At 42.2% G+C, this 12,625-nt stretch overlaps 1 protein-coding gene across 2 annotated transcripts in view; it reads left to right on the forward strand.

The window, feature by feature from the left end:
- AP1G1 (adaptor related protein complex 1 gamma 1 subunit) overlaps window positions 1-12,625 on the forward strand; it is a 36,437-nt gene extending 23,812 nt beyond the window's left edge. For both annotated transcript variants that reach the window (XM_017816139.1, XM_017816138.1), the window contains 12 exons: window positions 2,118-2,258; window positions 2,568-2,622; window positions 3,655-3,777; window positions 4,107-4,196; window positions 4,699-4,826; window positions 5,427-5,531; window positions 7,646-7,787; window positions 8,310-8,436; window positions 8,884-8,979; window positions 9,217-9,377; window positions 10,169-10,267; window positions 12,406-12,625. In XM_017816139.1, coding sequence (XP_017671628.1) covers window positions 2,118-2,258; window positions 2,568-2,622; window positions 3,655-3,777; window positions 4,107-4,196; window positions 4,699-4,826; window positions 5,427-5,531; window positions 7,646-7,787; window positions 8,310-8,436; window positions 8,884-8,979; window positions 9,217-9,377; window positions 10,169-10,267; window positions 12,406-12,507 — 1,369 coding nt within the window. In that variant the 3' untranslated portion in view covers window positions 12,508-12,625. The remainder of the gene's footprint in view (window positions 1-2,117; window positions 2,259-2,567; window positions 2,623-3,654; window positions 3,778-4,106; window positions 4,197-4,698; window positions 4,827-5,426; window positions 5,532-7,645; window positions 7,788-8,309; window positions 8,437-8,883; window positions 8,980-9,216; window positions 9,378-10,168; window positions 10,268-12,405) is intronic.

Raw genomic sequence — 12,625 nt, forward strand, 5'->3', positions numbered from 1 at the left:
CTCTGCTACAGGCCAAAATTTCATTAAGCTTTCATCACATCATATACCTTCAAAATATACCTTAAAAATTGCTCAACCTCTTTTTTCCATCTACTCAGACTGATCAGATACCCTATAGATACTTGTTCTTACAGGCATTCTTCAAATTTATGCCCATCTTTGAATAAGATCTAGATTTTTTTTAAAAATCTACTCAGTCTAATAGGTAAAGAATAGGGAAGAAAGTGGATTTGTCTTGCTTCTGAAACTTAGTTTAAACTGTTATGTAATGGGTATCATGTAAACTATTTTTACAGTTGCAATCTATGCCAAAACACAAATTTGTATCTTAAATGCTGAGCAAGTCTGGCTGCTGTTGCTGTTTGGTATCAGACTCAGTAGAGGGCTAGGCTGTAGAACAGCAAAGCCCCATTGAAGTTTTGAATAGAAGGCAACAAAAGCATTTTATTGATGCCTGCTAGGAAAATACTACTGAGCTTCATGTCTGAGTGCTGTTGGAGGATGAAGCCTTTGAGTGATCCATCAGCAGAGCACGATGTTGCCATGCTGACACTTGTGCTGCTGACAATGCACTTCTTCACTGAAGCAATATATTGACTGCATGTGTGTCAGAGTCCCCAGGTAGCAAGTTCCAAGGGCTGGGACTTGAGGGAAAGACATGATCCCTGGTTTTGGTTATCTGAAGCATGGTGTCTTCTCATCATGTAACTGTTGCAGTGTGTCTTTGGTCCATGTAGTATAATTCAGAATGGCTTTGCTATTTAATTCAAGTCTTTTTGTCTGCTTAATATGATCAAACTACATGATTAAGAGCTTCATGACAGAAATGAAACATGTAATATGACTGAAGGTAAGAAATACATGCTGAGGTAAATGCCTGGTACTAAGATTACAGTGTACTCCTGTGCACTTGCAGTGTTGCTGTATCTGCTATAATGTGACTGAAAATTTAAACATAAATATGTAACCCAGTATGGTCAGGTGCAAGGAGTTGGGAACCAGTTGGAGGGATGGAAGTAATTCTAATAATGGTCTAGGTCATCAACTAGACACATGTTTAAACGTTAAAAGGTAACAATTTAGTTAAATATTTCCACCCTAAGTCTGAACGCCTCTGTGTTTTCTCAGTCCCTGAGTATTAGTTGGGTAAAAGGCAAAGTAACACATTTACAATTCACCATTCTGTAGAAATCCTTATTACAGTAATAACTAGGAAGATGTTGAGAAGCAATGCTGTCTAGATGTTCTCAGATTCTTGAGAACAAATAACTTGTGTCCAATACCATTTTAAAGATCAGTCAGGGTTGTTTAGTGAGCCTGCTTTAATGCATTTTAATTTAACTATTGCAAAGTTGTGCAGAAATTAATCTACTTTTGAAGCTAGTAGTCTTAATTCAAAAAATGTCAGAAGAATGAGAGACCTGTGCTAGAATCAACTACAGAAGCTTCAAGTAGAAAGGCCAAGGAATAGGCTCTGAGCTCTGGATATGCGCCAGAAGGAACAGCAGAGAACTGGTACTCTTGACTAGTTGTGGTGTCAGCCTGTCTGTAGGGAGGAGGAATGAATGGAGCACCAGCGTAGCTTTGGGTTCTAGAAATCTTACATAGTCTATCCAACAGTGTACAGTGAAGCTTATCAATGAATACTTTAAATCTCTACTGTATATGAATCTCTAATATATGGATTGGAAACAGGTCTCTTCTGGATCCCTGAATCTGGAGAAAGCATGTTATAACGTGGATTAGTTGTTGCACTTGTGTGTCAGAAGTGACCAGCAAGTGATTACAAACACTTGGACAGCCTGAGTTTAATGCTGATGGACTCTGGTTGCTGAAAGATATTGCCAGCCTTAAGGACACATGGATAGATGTTTCTAGAATGCTCCGCACCCTCGCTCCCCCTTAGTTTTTTGGAGGGTGGGTGTTTATTGTCTGCCTATGAACAGGAAAATACTGGCACATTTAGTGTGAAAGGCTATTCCCACAGAATTAATAAATATTACTCTCTTCTTAATTAAAAGGCAACTTTGTTTTTGTAGCTGGACTTGTGGTTTGTGGGGTTTTTTCTTCCTTCACTAGGTGAAGATACTTGATTGGTTTTCTGTCTCTTGCCCTAGGCGTGCAATGGAACTGAGTTTTGCTCTTGTTAATGGGAACAATGTCCGTGGAATGATGAAGGAGTTGCTGTATTTTCTAGATTCCTGTGAGCCGGAGTTCAAAGCAGACTGTGCATCTGGAATATTTCTTGCAGCTGAAAAGTATGGAGTCATTTTACTTGCTATTAATTTTTGGTACATCCTCAGAATTGTGAGCATCTTGTATATTGTTCCTTCCCTTCCCCACTCCCCAAGAGAGAATGTGTTGATCATTTCTTCTCCGTTTGATCTGTGAGTGGTTTATCAGTTGTAGCCCACTCTGAGGAACAGGATACACTAGTGTGGGTGTCCCCCCTCAGGAAGCAGTGGGCCAAGAAATAACTGAGGGGAGATGTTATGATGATGATGAGTTTCTTGCTGGTGTTGAAGGCTGGCAGTTATTCCTCCAACTTGTTTTCTTAATTTTGTCAGATATGCTCCTTCCAAGCGCTGGCACATAGACACGATTATGAGAGTCTTAACAACGGTAAGTGAAATTGCCTCTCTACATAAAATTTTCTTAATTCTTTAGGAAGTTACTCTTCATCAAGTTGGAGATGGCTATAAAGGCTGGCAGATAATAAACACAGAGGAAGTGCACTTACGATAGTGACCCAAGGCAACCAGTCAGAAATATGTAAACTCAGTAAATATGGCTGAGTGGTTTTTTAGAGGAAATGTATGATTTCAGAAACACACAAGAATAAGAGCGTGTAGCAGAGGATTTCTACTGCAGTAGTCACATTAGCTTCTAAGTTAGGACAGCTCTTGTCCTGTCTGATTCCAGTATATAGTGCTTTCAGAGGAGAGTGAACGCAGCCTTAAGTGACTTGCAAAGAGAAAGGGGGTGAAGCAGTTTCTTGGAATTATTCTGAGTTTATCAAAGCTTATTAATGAAACTTCAGTTCCTCCTCTTTGTGTTTAATTATTACTCTTTACCTACGTTATTTATAAACATCATAGCTGAGGTGGAACTGGAGTATTGTTTTGGCAAACAAGGGAAGAGATCTTGATAACTTGGGTAAGACAGTGTGTTCCCTCAGGCAAAGGAGTGGGAAGAGATTTATCAGTATTTGTGTTCAAATTTGAGAAGCTCATCAAGAAGGGAGTCTGGCTTGTGTGCTGTTTTGCCACCCTGAAACAGAGAAAAGTAGATTCCTCTGAACTGAGAATCGATTTCCATTAGAAGGTTGGCTGTGAGAATTGCTCTCAGATGACCTCATTCAATAAAGTAACTTCCTTTTCTTGACTGCTAGAGAAACCTTGTATTATAACCTCTTGCAATTTCAGGGTATCTATAGTATGGATTTCTCTGGGTACAGTTTTGTTCATTGGTAAATGAACAGGCTGTCCTGTACTTCTGCCTCTCTGAGCCTGCTCAAAATCAACCATAAAGTGCTCACAGATCAGAAGGCTGATTTTTATTTCCATGCACATCAGGTGGTTTTGTGAAAGGTAGCAGCAGCTGCTGGGTGTTACTGAGAAGGTGGATAGTAAAACCTAACAATTGTTCTTGCAGGCAGGAAGTTATGTTCGTGACGATGCTGTTCCCAATCTGATCCAGCTAATAACCAATAGTGTGGAGATGCATGCCTACACTGTGCAGAGACTCTACAAAGCCATCCTTGGAGATTACTCTCAGGTAAAACCAAACATGGCCAGCTTCATTTTCCTTGTTGTACTGCAATAAATATGCATTTTTACTAAGCATCTCAAGGTAAGCCAACACCACTCTGTCTGGCTCCAGGGGACAGATTGCAGAGAAGGCATGTTTTCTATAAGTTCACATTTTTAGTTTCTTCAATTCTCTTATAGAATTCTTGATCAAATCAAACATTCCTCTTTTTTCTGCTGTGGAGAACTTCCTTCACTGGGAGGAAGACTAAGCTTGCTCTTGGAAATGAAGGTGGTTTAATTTATCATACAGGCATCCATTTATCTCTGAGGCTTCTTTGGTTTTTCTTCCAACAGCAACCCCTGGTGCAAGTGGCCTCCTGGTGCATAGGAGAGTATGGAGATCTTCTGGTGTCCGGTCAGTGTGAAGAGGAGGAACCAATACAGGTATAGCTTGAGAAAGAACAGCAGTGGTATCCCTGGCTGAGGCTGGAGCTGCTTGATGCTGGCTATGTGAGGGGAATGCTTGCAATAATTCCTTAGCATTAATGTCTGTGATGGTGATGGACTCTGGGCAGGAATCTCCTTCCCCTGCTGCAGGCATGGACTGTGTAAACACTGGCTGTGTGGAGTGCCGCTGCAGTTGGCAGAATGGTGTGGTTTCAGTGCTAACCTGCCTTGCACGGAGTCTGCCAGTGTCTTAGCTGTCTATTTTGGTGATAAACCTGCCCTTATATGTGTGGAACAGGAACTGTATTTTAAAATTTGTACCATGAGATTTCCACCTGGATGCATCTGTCTCACGCTTTGAACATAATGCTATGGGCTCAGAGTTGCAGAGGAGGTGTGACATGGCCATTAAGCAAGAGACAGGTTTTTACAGTATGCTCTGGCAGGCTTGCTGCAAAGCTCCTCTCTGTCTCAGCCTAACCTCTCTGTACCTTTTCAGGTAACAGAGGATGAAGTTCTTGATATTTTAGAAAGCGTCCTGATATCTAATATGTCTGCATCTGTGACACGAGGCTATGCTCTCACTGCCATCATGAAGCTTTCCACAAGGTTCACCTGCACTGTCAAGTGAGTTCTCATTGGTGGTGTACTGCACAGGGCTTTGTTGCAAATATGCCGGCATCAGTTGTCTTCAGTAGGAGTATTCCTTGAATATGTTCTGCTTCCATGGGTTACAAGAGTCATCCTGTTACTTGTTGGCTTTTAGAGTCCTCCTTTGCTCACTGAATGGAAGATGTCTGCTGTTTGTACTGTTTTCTCTATGGATGTCCTCTACTATATGGGACTTAATCCATGTTGCCATTTCTTGAAAACTCCTTATGGGAAAGAGAAGTCCTTACTTTCAGTGGGCTGTTCTTTCCAGTTCCTTTTTCGGATGATGGGGAGAAAAATAGCCTTGTTTCCTCTTGGAGGCTCCTTGGTGTGGGTAGTTGAGCTTTTTTATGCTGTACCTTAAGGTGGTGTGTTAATCACCTGCTGATGATGTTGTGAGAGGACAGTTCAGATACGGATATTGCATGGATACTGCAGGGACTGCTGTGTTACATGAGTTACAGGGGACTTGTGTTGAGCAGAGGCCAAGTAGCATCTTCAGGATGACACATGCTAATCCCTCTGTTATTGCTGATAATTCCGTGGTGTGTTTGTTTGTTCCCCCTGCCCCAACAGTCGCATTAAGAAGGTAGTTTCCATCTACGGCAGCAGCATCGATGTGGAGCTGCAGCAGAGAGCCGTGGAGTATAATGCACTTTTCAAGAAATATGATCACATGAGGTAAGTACTGATGAGTTTTGGTGTTTGAAAAGGGTCATTTTAATGTGTGCTGATCTCCTGTTGATGACACTCCGGGCTTTGAGAACTTTGTCTGGTGATTTTGGTAGGTTTACAGGGGAACTAGAATCCCTTCTCCATCTATAGGGTTAGTGAGTGTTTTAAGGACTTAATGTACCCTGCGATATTGTTCTGTGATCAGAGACTTTCTCTGCCAAAACATTTGTCCTGCTTTGAGCCTGAGCTTGACCGATTTTTACTTCTCGGTGTTGAATCTTAAATTTCCTAGGTGAGTTAATACCTGCAGGTAGCTTCTACTGTACTAGCGTTACTGGAGTCATTAGGTTCAAACTGATCTTAAAATGCTTTTGGAATAAAGATGGAGAGATGCATTGACCTGTCCTCCTAAGCTGTTTTCTGAACTAGTAGTAATTCTTCCGACTATCAATACTTTTCAGTTTTTTAGAACATCTTTTTCATTTACTGTATCTTCTTGTAGTATCTGTTTAAAATCTCAAATTCTGCATGGAAAGGCATGCTATTTCACTGCACCACTCAGCATCCCTGTTTTACAATTAGTGAGCATGGTAACCTTCTTACACCATATCATTCAGAGGTCTCCATTCATAATTGTCTTGCACGAGTGATTGTTTTTCTATGAAGCAGTTAAAGCCTTGGTTTCTTACAGTAACTAAAACTGTTTATTCTTAGCAGAATAGTCATTAATCTGCTATGTGCAGTAGTTAATTGTTGATATCTAGGAGCACCACAGATTGTTCTATTCAGTGAGGACCATAAATTTGGAGGAGATTTGCTGGGGATTAACTTCATCCACCCTTGAAAACTTTCCTTAAGATACCACCGGATGAAATTTTAGAATTTAGAGGAAAGATAAAATGGATGCCACTGGACTAAATATTGCTTGTGTTTGTGGGGACTTCTAAACCTTGTTTGAAAGGCTCTTCACGATCACATTTTTCCATAGATACCGTCGTATTCACTATGTGTAGGACACAACATCCTTGTGACTTCCTCTTTTCTCTCCCCCTGTAGTATCCATGCAGCAACTCAAATTGTTCTTAGATAAGTCACGTTAAGGAGCAAGAGCATGTGAACTGCCTGGGGCTTCCATGGAGCCTTATGAATGAGTTGAGAAAAATCCAGCATGAGGGCCTTTTGATCTGAGCTGACCATTGCAGCTGACAGTGTCTGGTCATCAGCTTGGCAGTGTTTGCTGTTCCCAGTTTTGGGAGGCATTGCACTTCAGGAATATATATGTGAACTTTGTTCACTTTTACAAGACAGCATTTGTACTTTTTCCCCCGGTGTATTCTGCTGCTCATGACAGTGTAAAGGTCAATGTTTAGTAGTTTCTGCCCATTAAGACTGTTCATGGTCAAAAACGTAGCCAGCCCATTGTTGGGTTTATTGGCACCGGAGCACCTTTTCAGCTCCAAGATGTGTAGACAGTGTGGCTTGCCCCTGTTACATGCAGCACTTTATGGCTCAATCTACAAGGGGTTTCTTATATTTACAGACTAGTTCTCCCTGTGTCAGGATTCAGGATCCCATGCCTCTTCTTCAGTCCCTGTGTCATTTCAGGAGGGTACTCTCAGAGGCTGAACGTCCATCTCTTTGGAAACTTAATTTGGCTACATGAGAGCATGGTGACTGCTTTTCCAGCTTTGCCACCTGTTTTAAGTGGTTAACCCTTCTGCAAAGATAACTCAGATGAGCTAACTCTCACTTACCTGCATATGGGACAGAGCAGTCAAGTGGCCCAGGTCTGCAGCTAATCCACCGTTGCTCAGTTATGTAATTTTTATCTTGGATTTGTTATCCTAGCCCCATAGTGGAAACTGTCTCAGGTGCTGGGGGAAAACCTGAGACAGGAGGGCTCCTTTGGTTTTTAGCTGTCAGCTAATGTATTTACAGTGGCACAGAATGCCAGGGATTGCTTCTGACCACCTCAAGCTGTCATGCAATCTTACTGGTCCCCTGCATTGGAGCTCAAAAGAAAAGGCAGGTTGCCCTGTGTAAATCATCTCTTGAATGTTTAAGTAATTGGATTGAGATCCAGGAAGATGGCACAGTGTAACTATGTCAGCTTCTTTCAGGCCAGCACTGCTTGAGAGAATGCCAGTAATGGAGAAAGTCACCACAAATGGCCCTACTGAGATTGTACAGACCAACGGAGAGACAGAGCCAGCAGTACTGGAAACCAAACCTCCACCCTCTGGATTGCAGCCTGCCAGCCAGGTAACTGAAAGTGACTTGGGATGAGCTTCCACTACATGTAGATCACACTCTAGCCACTGCCAACAGTAAACTGAAACCATCTCCCTCCCCCTCTCTGCCTCTTTGCTAGTTCTGACTGGTGGTGATAGATCATGGCTCTGCTCTGATGGCTCTAGTGTCCAGAACAGCTCTGTTGGTTGTGGTGCTAATAATGCCAAGGCCGTGGGTCTGATCCCAGTATGGGCCGTTCATTCCAGAGTTGGACTCTATGATCCTTGTGGGTCCCTTCCAACTCAGGATGTTCTGTGATTCCCCAGCCTGTCTCCATGTGCACGAGCTCTTTCCTTCTCTAGCTCTGTGGTCCCATGAGCATGGAAACAAGATCTCTTGTGGGGTGTGGGATCACAGTGAAACTAAGAAGCCCTGTGACTGGCCAGCAGCTCTGTCGGTCTTCAGTTTGAGAACAAGTAGAATCCACTGCACTAAAAGAGAAAGTAGCAGAAAGTTGAATATATGTAACTATTACATCCTCTTTCTCATTAGGCAAATGATTTATTGGACTTATTGGGTGGAAGCGATATAACACCTGTAATCCCCACTGCACCTACAAGCAAGCCAGCCTCTGCTGGTGGGGAGCTCCTTGACCTCCTGGGAGACCTCAACCTAACAGGTGAGCAGGCTGCGTTTCTTAGAAGTCCACATTCTCAATGCCGGGGTGCGATGAGAGGGAACTAGTTCTTCATTGTCTTTTAAGTCCTAGTTTTCACACTTATTCTTACCAAGATCCATATTAGCATACAGGTGGGAGTTGGGGAGTGAAGTCCCAGGTTGACTCTGCGTGATTAGCTGGTGAGACTTGAGCATTTCTGCACTTCAGTCTGGGAATGCTGTGAGCCTTTCCCAGAGAGGACTGGGAGATGTGAAGAATTAATTCCATTTGAATGCCTGCTAGCTCAAGAGGAGATGGTTCTTGAAAGCAAAGAAGGGGAGGATGACAACACAGATTTTTTTTGTAGAGCTTCAAGAAGTACAATATGCAGTGGTCAGTCTTTGGTGAAGAAGTAATTATTCTTCTTTTCATGACAGCCGAGTAATAATCATTCAATGTTTTTTGTAGGTTCTCCAGTATCTGCCCCTGCACCCCAGATAGCACAGCCTCCATTCCTGCTCGATGGACTCACATCACAGCCTCTCTTCAATGATATTGCTGCAGGTTAGGGACATATAAATCCTTTGCCCTGAAGTGCCTCAGCACTCAACTAGAAGAGGAAACAAGGGATAGTAAAAAAAAAAGGGGGGAGGGGATTTGAAAATGTGGCAGAGACACTGGAGTAGAAGGGGCTGTGTTTAGTCTTCAGAAGAGTTCATGTCTGGGGTAAACTAAATGCATGCTATGATGTTGAAATGACCTCCAGATTCTGTAGGTCTGCTGCTTTTTTGTTTTGTACAGGAATCCCCTCCATTACTGCATACAACAAGAACGGGCTGAAGATTGACTTCACCTTTGAGAGGTCGAACACGAACCCCAGTGTCACTGTAATCACAATACAGGCCTCCAACAGCACAGAGCTGGATATGACAGATTTTGTTTTCCAAGCTGCAGTACCAAAGGTAGAGCCACTTAGGGCAACTACAGTGAGAGGTAGAGGGCCAGCTGCAAACACTCCCTGGGCGGTGCTTTCATGTAGACAGAAACTTGCAAGGTAAACAAGGCTGAGAGCTGTTAAAAGGATTTCTTAGTGCTCAGTTTGGTCATCTCTTTCTAGTCTGAAAGTAAATGTTGTAAATGCAATAGAACACAGGTTCCTCTCAGATTGGACTACTTTTGCTGGGACAAAATAGTGTTTTAAAATCATCACTTTCTAGGAAAGTTGCTAAACCGCATGCAAAAAAATGTTGAGTCAAAAAACATATTTTGGAGATGCTAATCATTCCCTTTAATCTTATTTTCTAAGAAATATATCGTGTTCTTCGCAGCTATGAATACATGAAAGAGAAACTCTTCGAAGTTATTAGCTGCTTATAAAATTTGAATGAGTCACCATATGGTGATTAGTGGCAGTCCTCATTTAAAGGAGTGAATTCTTCCCTTGCACTCAGCTGCAGCACAAAATATGGGAGTCGGATATTGCCTAGTTTATAGTAGAGCAGACTGCTGAAGCAGGATGTGACTGGAATGCTCTCCAAATTTGGGAAAATACATTCACTTCTGAGAGTTTCACTTCTGGGAATTAGTATTCCCCTACCTTGGATTCAGGTTGGTTTCATACCTGCCATAGGAAGGTGTTAGGAAAGAATGGGCCTCCTGAAGTTCTAATTTTCCTGGCTTTCTCCCAGTGCAGACAAGTCATTTTATGTTCTTACTTGATTAACCACCAAATTTTCTCTTTGCCTTTCTTCAGACATTCCAGCTGCAGCTCCTGTCTCCCAGCAGCAGTGTCATCCCTGCATTTAACTCGGGGACCATCACACAGGTCATTAAAGTCCTGAATCCACAGAAGGTGAGTGATTCCAAGAAGAATTATTAAAGATACTGTCTTGGAATTGTTCGTTTAGTGGCAGTCAGTTAGGGATTCATCTGTGATGAGAGGTAGGGAGTGATGGTAGTGAATGATGTGTTTTTCATGATGGTCATTTTGGTTAGGGTTAGGAAAAGGTTATGAAAAATAGAGGTTTGGGAAAAAAAAGGAGGTTCTGGCCTTCTATTTGGTTATACTGCTAAAACAGATTCACAGCTTTGCTATCTTGAATTCATTCAAGTCTTACATTGGAGTGGTTGTGAAGTTTTCAGGTGGCCTTTCCAGAGGAGCTCAGCCTAGTAATTATATGGGTGGTAAAAGTGGTGTCTGGAAAGCAAGCATCTTGCCATATGAAGATATTCAACATTTGTTCTTGTATCTGCAGCAACATTACTTGAAATGTTTGCTACACAGAAAGTAGCTTGATACATATTCTTAACAAAATTGTCTGTTTTCTCAAGTGGTGTCATTTGTCTTTAATGTGATGAGCGTAGTTTTAAACAGTTGATTGAAAGAATCTTTAGGTGTGATGTAATCATAATTCCATTTGTTTTATAGCCTTCAGAGACAGGCTTCAAGACTGGAATATAACAGATTTGAGGGGAGGGAGGGATGTCCTCCTTAAGAGGCTTTGCAAGTGCTCAGATGTCATCAGAAAGAAAAATAAAATTGAGATCACATGTTTCTTCTTTTGAGGGACAACCTTAAGATCTTAAACGACTCTAAGAACTTAAAACATCTGATGTTTTTCATAGAAGTATATCATGTTCTTTGCAAGTTAATACTTACGTACTGCTCTAGATGTAAAGTATTGCTGCTAGACTGAAGTGCAAATGAGAACACAATCACAAATTTCAGCCCAAGATTTCACTGAATGGCAGTCTTCTAGTGGATAGCTTTTGTGGATTCCATGCATCTCCCCTTATTTCCATGTAGTCTGCTCACCTCTGCCTATATTCATCCACAAGACTAATTATTCTCTGTCTTGTATACATCTGGTAGGAGTTTCTCTATGGTGCCACAGAGCACCTTTCAAAGATCACCGTGAAAGTTATTTTCTGAACTTTGGAGGATTTAGGAGTTTTTCTGTGATGTGCCAGAAGTCACAATATAGCCCCCTCAGATGGTACCCCCAAGGTGAAATACAGCTGGGTAGTGGCATGTTTCCTTGTTGGAACACCACAGCTCCCAGGAACACTTCAGAGTACAGAAGTGCAAAATAGTGTCCATTGAAACTGGATTGAAACTGATGGCAAGTTTTCCAAAACAACACCAAATAAACAAAAAACTGACACTGATGATGTCGATCTATTAGTGATAAAGCATAACTTCTTTATCCTGAGTCTGATTGGAGCAGTCCTTGTCCTCCTTTCCTCCCTCTGCTATCCCTTTTGCATATTTATGTGTAGGTATGGAAAAAAGAGACAGAAATGGTTGACTTTTTACTTTTCTTCTTAGGGTTTTTTGAGAATGAGGAGAATAGGGAACTTAACTGGAGCATGCTGTGTTTTAGGGCCACTTAGTATCTGGGTGACAACCAAATGACAGTGTAAAGCAGCTTCTGAGCTATTCCATCATTTACTCCCAGCAGAAGGCTTGGAGGCTCTTGTTTCCAGTCTTTCATAGGCTGTTTCCTTCACAGTGCTGCTGAGCTGTGCAGTACTTGAAGTTTCCAGACTGCTGTGTTGAGTGGACAGTCAGTTTGGGAAATGCCATCTTTCTCTCCAAGCCCAAGTGCAGAGCAGTGGAGTACGGACCTGCCTCCTGCTTTCTTCTATTGTTAACTGGAATTTTAAGTTACTTTTGTATTTAAGGACCTCAGTGCTTGCAAGAGCAGGGCCAGTGCAGAGAGATGTAGGTAGAAGCTGTGCTATAGCTTTTCTAAGAGCTCGTACCTGATCTGACAACTAGTGACCAATGTCCTACCAGATTGAGCATTTATCTGCAGTGTCATGGCTCACCCTTCACATCCTTCCAGCAAGCTCTTGCAGTCAGGAAAGGTCTGTGTTGAGTATTCATGGGCTAAGGGAGGGGAAATGAATGTTGTGGGATTCGCTGACCTTTAAGGAAGACCTGAATTTGTTTTGTGTGTGTGTTTGTTTCCCCCTTTTCTCTTGTAGCAACAACTACGTATGCGGATCAAGTTGACGTATAATCACAAGGGCTCAGCAATGCAGGATCTAGCAGAAGTCAACAACTTCCCCCCTCAGTCTTGGCAGTGAGGCTCTGGCACCATTCTTATTCTCATCCCACCCAATCAAAAGAACTCTGGGAAGAAGGTTGTGATCCTTGGCAATCCCCCAAACTGCACCATGGGCATGGGGAACAGATGAGACCTGC

The sequence above is a fragment of the Lepidothrix coronata genome, unplaced genomic scaffold (assembly GCF_001604755.1).
Source record: "Lepidothrix coronata isolate B3197 unplaced genomic scaffold, Lepidothrix_coronata-1.0 Scaffold54, whole genome shotgun sequence".
NCBI classification, from domain to species: Eukaryota; Metazoa; Chordata; class Aves; order Passeriformes; family Pipridae; genus Lepidothrix; species Lepidothrix coronata.